Consider the following 19,382-nt stretch of genomic DNA (forward strand, 5'->3'; position numbering starts at 1 on the left):
CAATAAATAAGCATAATTTTTTAAGGGTAGCTGAGGTAGCTGTCCTGGGACATCGAATTATATTAGGGACGTTAATAGTTCCAGCTTTGAAAGTTACATAACAATAGACCGTTCAAGAAAGTGCATGTATTTACATGTTCTCCCTATCAGTGTTGTAGATCTTCGTCTTCCCATAAATGTCCTGGTTTTTTGTTTGTTCTAAACAGTTTGCGACACTCAATTTGTCTTTTGTGTATTATCACTGCAGTTTTGTCATTGCCCAAGTAGAATAGGCAAGTGATAACCCTGCTTTTGCCTTGAGTTTAGTCAGTTGATGGTGTAATGCTCAATGAGTTCAATGAAAATCCAGGCAACAGTTACTGCTGATAACTTGTAAACATTTATTGGAGCATTTATGTTTATTTTACTGTATCGTATTGCACAATTGTTTAAGACTAATTTAGTGGTGTGGTTTAGGTATCAGTCATCCTGATGATAAACAGATGCTTTGCGTAATGTCCAGTTCAGCTCATGACATACGTGATTACACAGTTATGCTTTTGTTGACAGCAGCAGAATGTAATCCAGCAAGGGTGATCCACCTGAGCTCATCTTACAAAACACACTTAAAACGTCTCGCATTGTGCTTTAACATGATATCTGGTGTAAAAGTACTTAAGTTGGAATAACCATTAAACCAGTTTCTATTGTTGTCTTATTATTAAACATTTATATTAATTCCTGGACTCTAATACAAGCATATTTAAGCAGAAGTAGTAGGCTTTCTTTTACCAGGTCAGAGCTCAATGAAACAAGTCCCTCTTGCAAAGGAAACCATGTATACATACAAAAAGATAAATAGAAAATTAGATTAATAAATTAAGTTTCTCTCGTTAGACAATCTAACCGTACCAAACGGAGCCACGCATTTGTGTTTGTTCTTCACTAATGGCGACGATCGTTCACTCCAGGATCCACGTCTCTGCGGAATCTGTGACGCCCCCTGAAGGCGGTGGTGGAGGCGGCGGTGGCAGTGCAGGCGTCTGATCTCCAGCTGGCTCCTCTGAGTAGCCACTGCTGTCCGACTGCACGCTACTTGTTCGCACAAGGTCGGCTTTGGGGGCAAATGGACAAGTCGGACGGAGGGACAGAGGTCAGTGTAACCAGGTCACAGCATCATAAACCATGGTCCATTACACTTCATCACTACTGTCGTCATAATCATTGAAAAATCTACATTCAACTAATCTTTGACAGAAGCTAAGCAGGCTTGAGCCTGGGCCGTGTTGGGATGAGTGATCATCAAGGCTCCAAGAGTTGTAAGTGTGAGGCAGCAAGATGACCAGGAGGCAATTTGGAGTGTCACCACCCCCCTTGTTCGCGTGGTGGATTTTCTCCAGGTACACAGGTTTCCTCCCGAAAGAAGCCAAACACCCATTTGTGGAATTGGCTAAACATCCCAATGTGACAGGATCCAAATTGAAAAGGCTTCTTGGAATTGGGTGTGGCTTTCCTGGATAAATGCATGGCATTGCTTAAAAGGAATTTGTAAGACTAATTTTAGTTGACATTGCCCAGTGAAATTCATTTTAGGGGTTTGGTATGACAGGAAGCAATCTTTAAAATGTGCGCCATTGACACGAATATAATAGCGCTCTGAGAATATACTGTATTAGAAAAACATACAAAAAAGTAATAACAGTGCATTTTTTTCATTCAAAATATAAACAAGTTCGCATATGATTACATCAAAATGAATTTGCCACTGACCTTCAGCACCGGAACTCCCATCCACACACGCTCCATGCATGCCCTCTCCATCCTCGCTGCGCACCTGAGCATTACAAGACAACACAAAAGCCACCACATCATGCCTTTGCACTCGTCAAAATCTTCATTATGCTTATGAATCAAAAATCAACACGAGTATGTCGATGAGCAATAGCAAAACTAAATTTGCCTAAATCTCAGTGCTCTGAAAAAGAGACATTGCCCAAAACGTCACCTATTAAATCATTTTTATTCTTAATGGAGTGTTATCATATATGCTCCAGCCATCCAATGTAGAGAACAATAAAACAAATCCAGACATCATTATTGACAGGTTTGATTGGGCAGCACACATCGTGAAAAGGGATAGCGGCAAATAGAAGATACCAGTGATGGAATGGTAGCAAAAGAAGGGAACACGTCTGAGAAGAAGACGACCACAGAGCTGGATCGATGAGATCAGCAAATGAGCAGGTGTGAAATTGAGTAGCATCATGTCACCATAAGGGATGGTGATGGTATGGGAAGGTTTTCATTCAGTAGTGGATAACACAAGGCTGATGATAATCATGATGAGCAAATGCAAAAAGTAAACGCAAAATTATAATGTTCAAGATGCAAGTTTGTATTTGAGGAGGGTGTGACCTGACCTGGAGAGTGAGCAAAACATTTTAATGAAGAAAATTAACATCTCGCTGACCACTGCAACATTGCCATCTGTAATTCGCAAAGCAACAGACATTAAGCGAATATCAGAGTTCGTGCGACATTGCATGGACCAGGATTCAAATAATGAAATAAAGAGGCAAGCAATAGCAGGTTGGAATGCTTTGGCAAGATGAAGAAAGAGAGTGTGGATTGCAGGTCGTTTATTATCCACCCATTGTGATGAGCAGATGACAAATGTAGACACGTTCACGGATGGACGTTTCAACAAAGGTGCCACCACTGAATGAAAATATATTAATTTAGGCTTTGCAGTGAATAAAGAATGTCCCCTGGCCACGGATTGTTTTTTTTCACAATGCCATACATTTAGTTCTCTGCTGTTTTCAGAAAAGCTCGTTGGATGAGCTTGTCCAGATCTTGTTATTTTTCTCCACTTATATGGCAATGAGCAGGATTACAGTGAAGTATTGAGCCAAGAGAAATATAATGGCATAATCTAAAAGAAAAAGCATTTGTCATTCCACTAATTGCAGAAATGAGTCTTAAACATGCTGGGACTGCACAAAGAGCTCTATGGTATTTAAAAATAACCTGCCAAAGGAGTATTGTGCACTTAAAAGGCTACTTAAGTCATGATCTAGATGACATCATGCCTAATGCCACCACACCTTGGCATCATTCCCTGTATTCTGCTGGTGTGGCAATCTTTACACCCTGATTCCATTTTCCGCTCTTACACTAGTGAGCGGCGCATTTACAATGAGTAAACAAATATTGTGTCAATTAGTAGCCACGCATAGGTTATTCCAATACACTTTAGTAACCCTGTTATTTTAATAGCAATAATAATACTGTAATTTGGAACATGTGGCATTCGCATCATTCTTATAGCGCAGAGCTATAAGAACGATACTACGTTGCACTGGCAAGTAAAGTCTGCCAGTTGCTATGTGGTTTTAGCCAATTAAGTCATTTGTAAATAATGAAAAAAATGATATCTGAAAAATTGTAATGCGACACCGGCACACTTCTTCTTGGTTCTTTCGGTAAAGTCACGTAGAAGGGAAATAATAAAATAATAAAAATAAAACATAATAAAATAATTCTCACGACGTTTCGGTCACCTGAGGACGGCTGCTTGCGTTGTGGCCGAAACGTCGTGAGAATTATTTTATTATGTTTTATTTTTATTATTTTATTACGTGACTTTACCGAAAGAACTAAGAAGATGAATCCCTGCAGTCACGAAAGCTTTAAATCGAAATTTAACCGGCACACTTGGCATACTCTTTTTCCCGAACCGAATCTTGAACATCCACCATGAAGCAGCAGACCACGTGCGCTATTTGTGGTTAACGCACCGACTGCCGCGCCTTCATGAAGCCCAATCCTCCTTTTTACTCGAAGCGGAGGTGCCGTTGTCCACTCACCTCGTCCATCTCAAACGAGTCCTTCTGGCACGCGTCGTCGTGCTGCAGGGATTGTGGGAGATGTCCGCCTGGGCACGATGCTCCGCCTGAGTTCGCGTCGTCAGCCTCCTGCGGGGCGCCCGCCGGTCCACGCTCGTCTGTGTGGCAGCCACCGTTACCATTGCCGTCCCTTCGAGGTGGTAGTACGAGTGGAACGGCTCTCTTGTCGGTCAGACAAGCGTTCTCATCACGGGACAGCTCTTCAAAGTCTTCCACGCCGTCGTTTGAATATTCCTTGCTCTTCTTGCGAAACGGTCTTCCCACTGACCTGCCCACACACTTTTGGCGGACAAAGCCATCACTTTCTGGCAGTTCTTGAGCATCCACGTGTTTTTGGATGTCATCCCTTTCCGTGTATGAATTTATAGTTGCGCGGTCTAAATTTAGTTCACTGGTGGCCTTAGAAAGGCATTCGTTGTGGCCGGTCTTTTGAAAAACCCCTTGCTCTGTGGGAGAAGATTCAGGTGATTCGACGTCAGCCCAAACATCAAGGCTGTGACACGAACTTTGGTTAACGTTGTGTGATGGCACCGTGGGTTCTTCCACCACGCTCTGCCAGGAAACGCTCCTCCTAAGCTGCTGAATCAACCAGGCCCTGCCCGAGTGTCTGCCACACCTCCTTTGGTTTGCGACATTATCGCCGCCGTCTACTTTCTGGCACGGCGATGCTCTCGATTGTGTCGACCCTGGCATCGGCTCCAGATGAAACTCCCGAGAAGCTGGATTTACAGCCCCTGCATCCCATTCTGCTAAGCTCGTGGTAAAAAAATGAGCCGGCAGTTTGTGTGCATGCTTGAAACGATCTGAGGACACAAAATTAGTTCAAATACTGTTAATGACATAGCTAGTATTTGTGTGAATTGGGTGGCACTTTAATTACTAAAATCAGCTGTGATGTAGTTGTCATGGCCCAGAGCTTTCCAAATGTCATGGCTGTATCCATGAAAAAAGGTATATTTAAGTTACAGTGTAATTGCACATGTTAAAATACTGCTGTACAATGCTGTTAACTGCATGTACTACTGTATTCCCTATGGGAATTTGCCATTTATTAAAGCCTAAGATTTGAATACAGTAAATCCTTAATATTTGCCCGAGGTACATTCCTGGACAATGGTCCGAATATTAATACTTACAGCTTATGAGAAAAAAAGGTTAAGGGGGCATGAACATATTTTTTTAAACATGTAAACTGTATGAATATAAACATAGTTGAAATAGCAAATATAAATAAACAGATACATATTACGCAGTTCGTAATTGCAAACGACTGTAAATGAAAGCACTAGCGTGTACACAGCGAGGCACGGACAACTTTCGCGTGCTACAGCCGCGAATATTTAAATTACAACCCCGCGAATTTAAAATAGCGTAACAATACATTTGTTGATAATAGTTTTTTTACCCTTCTATCTGGCAACAAAACTGACACATTTTTTTTTACAAGGAGTCATGTTTGCATAGACCACAATACCTGCAGTCATAATGCAAACAAAAAACACAACTCTGATAATGTATGCACTGTCCTTGAAGTTGATTGGTCCACACCCGAGACAGCTTTCCTTAGAGCCTAGTCTCACATGGGTTGGACCAGATGACGCGTCATCTGGTCCAACCCATGTGAGTGTGGGTGTGGACCAATCAACTTCAAGGACAGTGCACATACATTATCAGAGTTGTGTTTTTTGTTTGCATTATGACTGCAGGTATTGTGGTCTATGCAAACATGACTCCTTGTAAAAAAAAGGTGTCAGTTTTGTTGCCAGATAGAAGGCTAAAAAAACAATTATCATATTTTTACTGGCAAATGAGGTTCCAATGGAATACATTTGTTGTAAATAGGCATAATCGGTGCATATAAACGACCTGCGAATATTAAGGGTCGGCAGTACATTAAAAGGTAAATAATTTCTCCCCAATTAGCCAATTAGAATGTGGTGATTAGAATAATCACATGGCACATCCATAGACCCCCCCACCCATGCATTTGCATGCACTTATAGTAGCCTCATCTCACCATTGACCACAACTCTGTTCACAGCTACACACAGTAATCATAGATCGCCTGCCCAACTATGTAACCCTACTATTGACAACTGCATGTACTTTCAATCGGGTAAGAACACATTGATTCCACTTCATCACACATATTATTAATAATTGTTATTCGTATGTGCAATACATGTGTTGCAGTGCATTCTATTCAATGCAGAAAATCACATCACATTACAAGTACAGTGCATAGGGTTGCCAACTCTTGACTGAAGACATTCTGGAAGATGTTTTTATTAATTTAGTTTCTTAAAATAGCCTATTTAATATCTCGGATTGCTTTCAATAGTCACCCGGAGATCAATGCCAATTCTGGTAGAGACTCCCGGCCAATCCGGGAGGGTGGGCAACCCGACCAGTGCCGGAGAGTGACGCTGAACAATGCACCCTGAGTTACTGCCACTGCCAGATGGATAAACCTTTGAAAATTGCCACGGGGAATACAAAGACAGCACACGAAATGCGTTGTACAAAATCATACATCCTAGCAAGTAGGTGTGTGGGACAACGGTGTCAAACAATGCAAGATGTATATTCTTTGGTTTCTTTCGGTAAAGTCACGTAGATGAAAAAATAATAATAAAAATAATAAAATTAAAATAACTAAATAGTACGCCGTTATTTATTTCTTTTTCCATCTAAGTGACTTTACCGAAAGAACCAAAGAGTATGGATCCTTGCAGTCACGAAAACTTCAAATCTAGAATTAATGCAAGATGTTTAAAGCATTAAATAGAGTAAACCTAGCAACTGTTGTACCCGTGTGGAAAAAGGAACGGGAAATCAAATAAAGAATACAAAATTGGAACTAAAAGGAGAACGAATGGAGAAATTGGAGCAAAGGGTCAGGAAAGATGAATAGGCTATATAAAAGCTTCGTCGCTGACCGGAGCAGAGTTGATTTTCATAGAGGGCAGGGAGAGGGCAGCGATTTAGAGTCAGGGTGGCCACACAGAAGTCACATGATTTACGAGAGGCTTTAGGGATGGTTTAGACATATAGAATTTACTGAGGAGACCCATCTGAAATGTGTACTGTCCACATTAATTTTGTATGGGAGGCAACCCCACGTGATGGGCAGAGCACGACTTTGATTCTCCTAAGTTTATATGATATTGAGGAATTGCTTTTATTGCTGCGAACATCTGTGTAAAGCAAAGTAGGAGTAGCAGTGTCGCTGGTTGCCACGCATGACAGGTTTTACTGAATGTTACTTAATGCGCCTTTGGTTTAATTACTGACTTCGCTTCTCACTCGTCAAGGGTCAGTGACCACGTCCCCAAATGACCACAAACATGTTGGCGAGTCAAACCGGTTGGTTGAAAAACCATCTTCACCCCCATTCTATGCAGGTAAGGAACACATTTGCAAAGCCTATTTTAAGCAAGTTTTGCATTTTTTGTGTTTTTAGTTTTATCCGAGCCACCTACCTGGATAATTGAGAGTTCACTATTTTCAAACAATGACAAAAAATCATGCATGCGCATGGATAATCTCATGATTTCCAGCGTGTTTTCAACTTTAGGTAGCCGTCAGGGAAAATGCATTTGCTAATTTTAATATAGTCATGTTTGATCTGGTTTGTGTCTCCAAGTTTTGAACACCACTTTGATCATTTTGGCAGGAAAGCTCATAACAGCAACAACTTGAGACCAAAATTGAGTCAATATGAGATCATCAGAACATGATTCAATCCTCCTCCAGAGATGTATAATTGCTTTTCAACCTTCGTTTGAATGCATTAAGAGCCGTGCAATGCCTCTGCGTGTCTCATGGCAGTGCTGTCCACACCCAGGATAATCAGGTGGTCCTGATCATTGCGCCGCGCCAGGGTCTGCTGCAGGAGGTCGGCACTGATGCCCTGGGCTCGTGACGGTGCCTGCAGGAAACGCTGGGGGACACGAGCCACGGAGTCGGGGTCCTCGTCCCCAAAGCCCAGGCTCAGCAGCGTCTCCTCGGCGTCCTCCCGGCCCAAGCTCAGCAGCTCCACCAGCCTAGGTCGCCACCAGCACCCATCAGTAAAACGGACATCGCAATGTTTCCACTGCGCTCACGTTCTCGTTTTGCCCTTGGCTGTCAATTGCGCTGGATACCAGGGAGGTGGCCACGTGCCTCACACTAAATGTATGAGTATAAAGACATTAAGCAACTTCTAAATGAGGGCAAAATGCATGACGACAAGAACATCATAATTGGTTGACTTAAAGGATTTTTTTAAAAAGAGCAGAAATTAGAGGATGATTGGTAAATTTGGCATCAGAGTGAGGGACCTGGAGAAGAGAATGTCTCATCGTGTTTGCAGTTAGCAAAAAAGGAGTCGAAAAAATGGACATTCAAAAAAGCCCAAATGGGAAGTATATATAAATAAAATTGCCTTGATTTTCACGGACAAACGTCAGACATTTCGATTTAAAGCTTTCGTGACTGCAGGGATTCATCTTCTTGGTTCTTTCGGTAAAGTCACGTAGAAGGGAAGTAATAAAATAATAAAAATAAAACATAATAAAATCAAATAATTCTCACGACGTTTCGGCTACAACGCAAGCATCCATCTTCAGGTGAAGAATGAGACACTGCCAAGCTAGGAGCTTATATATAAGCTGAGTTGGAGGTGGAAGAAGAAGAGAGCCTTAACAAAAGAATGTGCATATCAAGAGGAATTTAGCATATTCATGGGACATGCGTAGGAGGTGGGCGGGGGGGTTTCAAAGTCATATTATGCCCATGCATTATGCAGGATCAGCAGCACCAAAGGGAGGGGGGGTAGCATTAACAAAGGGAGGGCATGTTAATAGTATGTAGAAGCAATGAAACATGTGAATGGGAAAACGGTGGCAGGAGATCCGCAGCGGTGCAAATAATGCATTCCCTGTGGAGAACACAAGATACACAGTTAATGCCAGTGAGTGGACTGCGGTCTGAAAGTCACCATAAACGTGAACAACAATCAGTTAAGATCCGAAGTGGTTTATTACGTCCTTCCAATGATTTCTGAGCCAGAATCCATCTTCTCGGTTGAAATTGTCTCTGTGTTTGTATATGTGGATCGCCTCACAAATTCCTCTTGATATGCACATTCTTTTGTTAAGGCTCTCTTCTTCTTCCACCTCCAACTCAGCTTATATATAAGCTCCTAGCTTGGCAGTGTCTCATTCTTCACCTGAAGACGGCTGCTTGCGTTGTAGCCGAAACGTCGTGAGAATTATTTGATTTTATTATGTTTTATTTTTATTATTTTATTACTTCCCTTCTACGTGACTTTACCAAAAGAACCAAGAAGATGAAACGTCAGACAATCAGATATGTCTCTGTCCTCTGCAAACTCCAGCAAAGGAAGCGATCGCAGGCTGTTGCTATGTAACATTACCAAAGAAAGGACAAAGCTAATTACAGGCGAGAACAAGACACTCAACACCAAATGTGTAGTTCAAGTTCAGCAAGTGGGGGTGGGAATTAAGATTGATCATAAAAAACAGATAACAACCTCTAGGGAAGACAAATTGTGATATACATTTCACCAATAATAATAAAAATAAATAACTCGCATCTATATGGACAGTACACTTAAAGTTGGCACAAAGTAGATAAGCAAACAGAACAAAATATCTGAAACCACAAACAAACATGATGAGAAAGAAGAGATGTGCCAATAAGAGACAGAATAAACATAACTCTAAAACACTTAGGAACTTATTGAGATAAAAAAATTACAGAACACAAGACATATTGGAGAAATAAAGGAAAAAGACGTAAATGAAGGATGTAGAGTATTAACATTTAATATTTGCTGCCACATATGGTGATTATACCAAGCAATGAAAATGTATCACAGGAGACAGTTTAAGAAAATGTATTACAGTTAGACTTCTCCACAACGCTGGCTGTTGCCTGATCAAGCTAGTTGTAATTACTGGCGAAACTTCGTACTCAGATTGTAAATGTTGTGGCTTGGCTCTCCAACACACCAGTTAGTGCTGTACTAGTGACGAATTGGCATGTTCTGTTTACGTGTCAACCCTTACTAGTTGGCTGTGTCGGGTGGTGACGGGTTTTAACGACACATTTATATATTTACGCGATCTAACCCAAAAATCTCTTATGGATTATATTGGTCGCGAAAGCCTGCCACGTGTTAAATAGTTGAAGAGGTTAACAAAGTTGAACTCGGGTGTTGTACGTGGGTGGCTTGTGCTTGATCCGGGCCACATTTAACTATCTGACTCAGGTAACAGCTGTTGTGGGTGAATCGCATTCGATCCATTTGCCTCGCATAATTACGATAAGTCAGATGCCGTGAAGAAAAAAACATTCTGAAAGTGACTCATCTGGCCAAACGGATATGGATACATTTTGTCATCGTCCGCTTCAAGTTTCTGGGACACTCGATCAGCAGAGAGTGGGCATGGATCCCAGTATTGCGTGCTAGGAGGGTGAAAGAGGGGAATGCTAGGAGGGATCAAAGCAGCGGATGGGGAGTTTGGCTGCTGGGTTTTTATTACATAAGATGTCGAGTTACTTTCACTGCCTATGCCAACGGGTCTCCAACAATTCCCCGTGCCTCCACGCTTCCCGATTACAATTTTTACTCATCCGCTGACTTATTCAGTGCACAAATGTGTTCATTTACACGTGATGAGAGTGCAATTTTCAAATGTGAAATACAATACAATGCAATTAGGATTGTGTATAGCATGTAATCGCGATGGCAGCTCAAGACGCTGTACAGAAACTGTGGACATATTTATTTATTTATTGGCGAGAAATACCATCAGTGATTGACAGAAGAAAAGAGACACGTCAAAAGTCGGCATTTAACAGGGGGCAGAGAATTCAGACCACGGACATCTCAAGAAGCCGTCTGTGAACGAGAAATATTTGATGTAAGACCTTCAAGGAGAACGCACATTGACATCCACTGCTTTTCACAACCTAGGATTAGTGGCACCCTTCCAAAAGCCAACAACCCCACGCTGTCCCCTGATGCCTCAAGTAATGTTTAACTCTGGATATAATTTTCATCTGGAGAGACCAAGACAAAATAGGTATTGTGTTCCTCTTGAGAGTTTACTGTTGTACTCGACATACATGACAGCCGTCTTAATAGTTTTGAACGTTATTAATTTGTTTCAATGCATTCAAAAGGCATTTCCATTCTTCACTTTCCCTGAAGTGTAATTAAAAAACTGCACGTTATGCAATCATATCAGCCAAACGCATAAGCCGTCAAAGCATTGCGAATCTAAAAAAAAATACAGTACACTATAAAGGTGTTTACACTACACCCATTTGTTTCAAATAATAATTAATAAGCTGTTGTTAATGAGAACGCATTCAAAATACATGATTTTAGCCCTTTATTTTAAAGTAAACGTTGTAATCTGGTCGGTGTGTGTGTGTGTGTGTAACCAGATTTGTATAACTTTATTAGCACTAGGCACACGTTATTAGTGTGTCTTACTTTTCCGGAGTCGCCTCATAATCCCGAGAATAGTCTAGTTTGTAATTAAGTTATTTAAGTTAATATAACAAATACAATTATAATTAAAATCTTCTCGTGCTCTGTCCGATGGGCGTTGTTTTCCAGCCTGATGTGTCCCAGCTGAGTTTGAGCCCCGTTTTTCAGCCACACACCTCATCGTCGTTATCATCGTCGTCCGTCCCTTTAATTGTGAAGGTTTGCGGGAGCATTAGCGGTGCTGTTGGAAATCAACTCTGGCCACCACTTGCGGTGTTTTGTGATCTGCACGGCGCTTGCCAATCATTTCGCATGCATTGTGTATTGACTTAGTCCTTCCTTTATCCGGTGAAACTTCATGTATAAATAAAACTTGTTTCCTGCAAAAAATGCCGAGCACAAATATTTCCCCTTGAGTCATTGACCGTTGAATCATTGAGCAATGACAAGGAATTGTTTTTCACTTTTAGTGTTAAAACATCGGATATTTATCAGGATAAAGCTGAGTAAATTCAACATGTGGAAAGTTTTAATAATATTTTCGTATCCTTTGCCTGTCCAAATTAACTCTTACCTCACAGAAACTTCATTTACATTATTTTGAAATGTTTCATAATAAGATATACATAGAGTCAAACATTTTCCACAATGGATTTTTCTCATATTGTTATCATGCGTACGTTTAAACTATGGGCATCACAGCCTTTCCTCGTGTACATTGGGGGCGAGAGCTCGAGCAGAATGCATGACAGACAAAAACAAATCGTATCGTTACTCAATCTGTTAAGACTCGTCTACGTTTTGTTTAACACAGTGTGTGTCGTGCACCCCTTCCCGCCAATGCCCCCCGCCCGCTCCCACCCACCAATTCGTTTTGTACATGACACTCACTTAGACAATGTCACGCTGCAGGGTTGTGTTTAACAGGTGTTGTGTCCAAGACACACAGAGATGGACTGCACATGGGAGAGTCACGGCCCTAAGTCTCGGTGTGTTCATCACAAAGATGCGACTGTCGAGTGCCGTGCCACATGGCAGTGCGAGCGTTCTGTCATCGAATGGCCACCACATGTGTCATAGAATGAGACCACGCCATGCTCATTCCCCAGCACTTAGCATTCCTATTTGGACAACAGTGCTCACCTCCAATTGGCACGGTTGGCTACGTACGGTGCGAAATAATTTTCAACATTGATACATGCAACTACATTGATCACGAACTGTGTTTTGCTCGTGAAAAATATTTTAGGAACACTTAGGGAGGAGCACAGGCACACCTGCTTGTGAAACACTTCAAAAGAAGTCGCGCCTTGCTTTGTATGATCATATTGACACAGCCTCTAAGTCCCTCTTGTTAAACTTTATTCCACCTATGCATAGTCCTAAGGAGGATGTTATATGACCAAGGATAAACTATTCGTGTTAGCGTAGCATAATGTGTTATGAACCTGGAAATCTGACTTACACCGCCCAGCCTGGTGAAGTATGGTAAAACAATCACCACCACCTTCATTCCTGCCTATTTTAGTTATCTCATTTAGCTTCTATACTGTACTTTTTTTTTTACCCTTGCCAAACAATTCATTTATTTGTGATGTACAGTACCTTTAAGAAAGACACTTCAATGTAATTGTTGTTATTTTAATTTTGGTGTGGTATCTTATAAGCAGATCACTCTTTATTACAACTCTAGAGATGAAAGAAAGGATGCAATACAAACAAAATCAATGCTCCTCACCAATCCTTCGTGGAGAACTTGGTGTGCCTGCTTGGGTACCGATTCTCTGAGCCACTGTGCTCCGTGCCATCGTGTCTCCGACGGCCACTTGTCCGTTCCGCCTGCTGCCCGCGTGAGGCCTCCTGTGGCCACGCAGCGGCACCGGTACGGGCCCTGTCCTCGCCGCTCGCGAAAGGGACGGCCTCCGAGTCCAGGGCCCTGCCCTGCCAAGAAGAGCGGCTGACGTGCCAGCGATTGCGCCTTGAGGAGGAGGCAGCCGCGCTGTCGTGACGGACGGACATCTCTCCCGTCTTCTGCATCCCCTGCGATGAGATGCATTGCATATGGGGGGGGGGGGGTGCGGTATAAATAGTAAATGATGATGCCGTTAATTATGATAGGGATGAGATCTGTGCCCAGCACTGGGCGGATGCTTTGTGGGTATCACTGCGTGTTTCCCGTCATCGGGTAATGCTGTCTGGACCTGCGAGTGGGTGTCTCGTAAAATACCTGGGGACAGTACCGGGAAAAATGTCGTCAGATCAGAGGGCTCTCTGGGAGGCGCGCGTGTTTGTGTGCAGTGATGCATAGGGGAGCTGTGATGTCAGTCATGTGACTGAAAATCGCAGGTGGTTTTTGTTCCTTCTTTAAAAGTCTCAGCTCTGATAATGCACAAATAATGCAAAACAAATGGTTGTTGATAGTTGTCGCATACATCTCTGTATGGCGCAAAGTGCGGGCAGGTGTGTGGGTTGACATTCTGGAGGTTTTCATTATCAAAATGCGCGCATCAAATATCCCTCCTATATCTTGATTTGAAGCTTTCGTGACTGCAGGAATCCATACTCTTTGATTCTTTCGAGAAAGTCACGTAAATTATAAATGACTTTACCGAAAGAACCAAAGAGTGTCCCTCCTATAGCCTGAACAGACTTGGAGCCAGTGGTGTTGGCAAACACCTAATAAGGCACACAAGGAGCGAGGTGGCCAGCATCACGGTCGGCCGCCTTTGTCTCCTCAGTGGCTATGTTTACACACCGCACCAGGTACTCAGTTGAGGATGAGGCCACTTGGGGAGGCCTCGCACCGGTGTAGATAATCGTCACCTGGTATTGGTGGTGGCTTTGAGCGAGAATTGAATTGGAGTGGCCCGATTCGCCTGCACCCTGATGCAGGCAAAAACTCACAGCTTCGTCCACGCAATAATACCACGCACATTGTGCAGGACAGGTTCGAGCAAATGTATCGTAGTTTTATAATTGAACACAAAAGCGCCAATGAAAAAAAGTCAGACCAAAACAATTACAACGCGCTTACTCGCTGGAAATCTGCATGCAAGCAAATTCCCCGAGAGAACAAAAATAAGCCATGAAATAAACAGTGGCATCACCACGCACGTGGTGCGCAAGCCCCTTTAATAACTTCCCGCTGAAGCAAGTTTCAATGCTAAGCAAGCACATATCAAAAAAAAACATGATAACGAAAAGTGTGGGCACGAATGCCGTTTAAAACCGAGCCCTCCTGAAAAATGAAATCACAAACAAGTTATAATTTAACAGATGAGAGACACAGAGAGAGAGAGAGAGCACAGTCATACACACCCTGTGATGAGTAGCCGGCCGTGCGGAGTGACGAGCAGATCGTAAGAAGAAAAATAACTTGTGGCTGGGATAGTTGTTGTGTGTCCAGGACCCCCCTCCACCTCGTGCGCAGCCCTTGCGGACAGACCTGTGGCTACCGGCGAGACTCTCGGCGCGGACCCTGACGCCACGCTTCTAGATCTCCCCGGGGTGCCCTCTTCTGCGCGGCTCGCTGCTGTTGCTTCTGCCTCTGCTGCTGCTGTCTCAACAGAAAAAAACCCTCCTTGTTCTCACACTCGGCGGCGCGCTCCAGACGCCAAAGCGTGACGCACGACGATGCACTTGCAGAACTGGCTCCTCGCGACACTGCCCACGACAGCCAAAACCTTCATCCTGTGTCCTCGCTGCTGCCCCACCCAGCCCATCGCAGACCCCCCCCCCACCACTACACCCCACCACCACCACTACACCCCCCACCACCCACCCCCACAACCCCCACCCACCCCCACCACCCCCATCCCCCCCCACCACAACCCCCCCCACCACTACACCCCCCCACCACTCCCCACCCCACACCCCCCATCCCCTCCCACCCCCCCCCACAACCCCCACCCACCCCCACCACCCCCATCCCCCCCCACCACAACCCCCCCCACCACTACACCCCCCACCACTCCCCACCCCACACCCCCCATCCCCTCCCCCCCACAACCCCCACCCACCCCCACCACCCCCCATCCCCTCCCACCACCCCCACCACCCCCACCACCCCCACACCCCCACAACCACCCGCACACCCCTTCATCCACCCCCTCCACCACCAACACCATCACTACCCCCACCACCACCCCCTCCACCAACCACCCCCATCACCCCCCCCCCCCCCACCATCACTACCCCCCACCATCACCCTCCAAGCTTAACATTTCGGCAAATTCAGTCGTCGTCCCAATCCCCCCCCCCCTCCCCAAGTCCCTCTGCCCATCAAATTGTTCTGTGATGGCATTACGTGAAGTTAATGTGTAAAATGCGGCTGAACTTGGCCTCTGAATGGAAATGGAAATTAGGCAAGGGTTTCTGGCAGAGGACGAGCTCAACTGGTGTGTGTGTGTTTTGTTTTTTCAGTCTGTGCTTGTTTGAAGGCATGTGCTGCTGATTGGTCCCATGTGAAGTTATCGCAGTGCAATGATGCAAAACCACAAATGTTGGTCGTTGTGCAGGATAAAGCCATTGTTAAGTAGTAAGCACGCCGCCTATTAGGTTACCATAAAACGTGAAGGAAAACAAAGCGCAATTACATCTTCGTACGCGTTCCAAATGTTTAACATAGATGAGTGGAGTGGGTTTTCTGAAAAGCTACGTTTAAGTTTCTACTAAATACACTCTCTGCGTGGTGAGTCAACACCTCAATATGTTTAACAAAGTCAAACCTACAGTAGTAAAAGTGTGAGTGATGCCACAGTGGTTAGCACACTGTACTGTGAACACGGTGACATGAGTTTTATCCCTGACCACAGCTAACACCAGTGGAAAGTGATAACTGGAGCGGTCCTGTCATCCGCTTCAACAATCCACATTGACCAGCATGGTGAAGTATAATCAACTCCCACCATGACCGAAACCGTGTGCAGACTACTTCATTTGGCAATTGGATTAACAAAGGATCGTAGATTATGTTCAGGTACTTAATACATGTTAAAATGAAACGAAACATTTATTTCTTTATGTTACCAGGTAAAGCCCACTGGGCTATATAGGTATTTTTCAGAAGATACCTGGCCACAAATGATTGTCCAACGAAGTGGCTTATCGTGTAGAAATGTAAACTAGCCAAATACTCTAAACACACGTTTCTTAAAAAAAAAATAGTGGAAAAAATGGATGCATTCATTTTGCCCTCACTATGTTTGGATATTAGAACATACAGTCGTGGATTATTTTGCAGCTAGTTTGAATGGCGTATTATATGAGTGAGGATTTGTGTTGACTGGCACAGTGTAAGTGCGTTCCATAGATACAATTTGATCCAAACCAGAGCTGCAAGGTTGAAGCGTTTGGTTTCTCTTCGGGCCACTTTGATACCAAGCGATACATTCACCATGTTCTAACTGCTTTTGGAGCATCAGCTGTTTTAGAGCAGGCACTCCATGAGCTGTGTGGTGTACCTGATTAATGATTTAGTGTCCACTAAGTACTGTAGATGTACGCACATATATTACATTACAAAACAAATACAGGACCTCACATGCGGCTGCCATATGTAAATATGTTAAAGCACAAGTACAAAGATCCTCCGTGTAGCACACACAGACTTTCGGAACAAGTGCTGTATGCACATATGAAGCGCAAGAGGGGGTGGTGTGGCCAGCACCACACTGAAGTTGATACACCACGCGATGTACACTAGACCGGTCCAGATAATCACCACTGGCCAGGAGTCGATCTCAGGCGGCCAGGTTTGTAGCACAATACTAAGCTGTACGCCCCCAACATAAGCAAAGCTCCCCAGTGTAGATTGAAACCTGGTTGATGGGGCAAGACACACACACACGCATGTACACATATTACCTACTGTAATTGGCTGCTGTCAAGGCTGCATGTTTCCATATCTCGTATTCTCGGAGTAAGTGATCTTTGCAACAGTGGCATTTACTGTAGCATGCACACATGCTTTGCGTTGCAAATGGGAGGCAAGACAGATGATACGTATGGAAATTACCGCATGCATACGGTTGCAATGGGCTTAGTGGTACTGCTATTGATTTGATCTGTTTCCCCTTGGAGACTAAGTTATCCAAATTACATCTTGTAAAGCTGGCTGGGATATTATTTTCCATTTAGGGCTATTTTAAGAATCGTGCAATGAGTGCATTGTGCATGAAGAACTTGTCAACATAGGTTATTGAAAAATAAGCTTTTTTTTGTTCATAATTTGTATTGTCAATAAGAGCTGGCCAATTACGCTGCACATCCAACACAGAGTCTATGACCAAATCACATGGAAAGTGCCCATATCATTGATCTTAAATGCTACGCAGGTTTGATGCCGGATAGTGCTTGCATGGGCGACAACGATGCACAAAACACGTGTTGGAGGCTGCGGGAATACGTTAGAGGCAGAAGGCAGTGCTAGCAAATCCATTGTGAAATTTAAATCCATTGTGGTACTCTACCATGCTCCAACGTCTATGCTCCCTGTATTCACCAACCTCCACCAACCAGCATTGTGAAATATGGTGATATGACCTCCACTACCTTGGCGGCATGGTGATGTCTTTGTCCAGCAGTGGATAGACAACAGGGCTGTAGATGTACACCTGAAATCTCAGGCTTAGAGTAGTGGCAGATTAGTTAATATACGGTGTTAATATACGGCAGGGGTGGGGAACTTTTTTTCTGCCAAGGGCCATTTGGAAATTTATAACATCATTCACATGCCATACAAAAGTATCAACTTAAAAATTATCCTGTTATATTTGGTCAAACATTTAATTAACTCACCCCTAATGTGATGGCTGGAACTGCTTCTCTTTGGTGAGGCGTGTGATGTTAGCTGGTATTGATGATGATGTTGCTACTCGCAACTGCTTTTCCAGGTTTGCTCCAAGATTTATTGAATTTCGAGTCCCGCCTGCGGTTGCCTTGGCAGGGCCAGACCAAATGATTTCGCGGGCCTTATACGGCCCGCCGGCAGGACGTTTCCCACCCCTAATTATACGGTGTTAATCTCTAATGAACATGAGGAGGATTCCCGGCCACAACTAATATCAGTGGCAAGAAAATAGTTGAAGCAATCCCGGGCCCCTACCTGGCGAAGTATGGTCAACAACCTGGAAGACGTTCACACAGCAGTGGATTGCCCTCTGTAAAGTATTATTATTATTTTCATTGCATTAACCTCAAGGTGTCATCATGCTCTGTTAGGCCATATAAAGTGCTCAACTTCTGTAGCAGTCCTTGGCCATTGGTGGAAATTCCATGTTTTTTGTCAGGAAATAGTCCCGTGATCCTATAACCGCATGGACTTTAACCCTCGCTCTGCTCAACACATTTGCTTTATCATCACCCATGATTCCTATAATGCTGCATGAAGGCCCTCACTGAGTCGTCACCATCTGTCACCCTCTTGCGGTGGAACAAACCACCTAGAACCCGCACACGAGCAGCATATATCATCACTCCACCTCCACGGTGAACATCCATTCGAGCGTGTTGCACATCGTTCAGAGCACAGATATCATGTGTTTGTGCTTCTAGCAGCTTACCCTAAAAGCTGCACCGTTAAATAACGTGCACATCACAATCACCACGGACGTGACAGTGGAACAGTGACAGTCGCCGTGGCTATTGAGAGAAGCCACACCATCTGACTCTTGTGCAGCACAGAGGCGGCTGTGTTGTGTTTTATTCGGTGGGTGGGGGGTTTGGGTGGTTTTCTCAAAAGGCTGACGTAACTTTTCTCGGGCATCAGAAAGGGGTCGCCGTGACAACGCTCCGCCAATCACACCGATTCCACTGCCCGCTCCCCCCCCCCCTCTTCCGTTAGGGGAGCGGGGCGGCCGGGCCCGTTTCACACGACCCCGACGGTGGCACCCCGGCTCCTGGCCACACGGAAACCGCCACGAAACGCAGCACGCGACGCCTTACGGTTGTTATTTTTCGATTTAGAGCTTTCGTGACTGCAGGGATTC

The 19,382-nt window shown here is 44.1% G+C and overlaps 1 protein-coding gene across 2 annotated transcripts; it reads right to left on the reverse strand.

Annotated features, from left to right (window-relative positions):
- Positions 1-360: 360 nt before the first annotated feature.
- Positions 361-15,032, reverse strand: LOC133344664 (uncharacterized). 2 transcript variants are annotated; one of them, XM_061554709.1, is made up of 6 exons: positions 14,713-15,032; positions 13,133-13,434; positions 7,731-7,933; positions 3,849-4,690; positions 1,750-1,813; positions 361-1,093 (listed from the first exon to the last, which is right to left on the reverse strand). In XM_061554709.1, the coding sequence occupies exons 2-6, from the start codon at positions 13,429-13,431 to the stop codon at positions 942-944; spliced, it is 1,560 nt and encodes a 519-aa protein (XP_061410693.1). In that variant the 5' UTR covers positions 13,432-13,434; positions 14,713-15,032; the 3' UTR covers positions 361-941. The 2 variants fall into 2 exon arrangements, with proteins under 2 accessions (XP_061410693.1, XP_061410692.1); XM_061554708.1 differs by lacking the exon at positions 14,713-15,032 and having other exon boundaries at positions 13,133-13,764.
- Positions 15,033-19,382: the final 4,350 nt, after the last annotated feature.

This window comes from Lethenteron reissneri, chromosome 20, assembly GCF_015708825.2.
Source record: "Lethenteron reissneri isolate LAM-NWPU_2019-01 chromosome 20, ASM1570882v1, whole genome shotgun sequence".
NCBI lineage: Eukaryota > Metazoa > Chordata > Hyperoartia > Petromyzontiformes > Petromyzontidae > Lethenteron > Lethenteron reissneri.

Bases quoted from the DNA above. Each gene is read 5' to 3' on its own strand.
- LOC133344664 (XM_061554708.1), bottom strand. From the start codon at position 13,455: ATGCAATGCATCTCATCGCAGGGGATGCAGAAGACGGGAGAGATGTCC. The intron at 4,691-7,730 runs GTGTGGACAGCA...TTGTGTCCTCAG, and splicing joins GGACCACCTGATTATCCTGG to ATCGTTTCAAGCATGCACAC. The intron at 1,814-3,848 runs GTGAGTGGACAA...TGTAATGCTCAG, and splicing joins ACTCGTTTGAGATGGACGAG to GTGCGCAGCGAGGATGGAGA.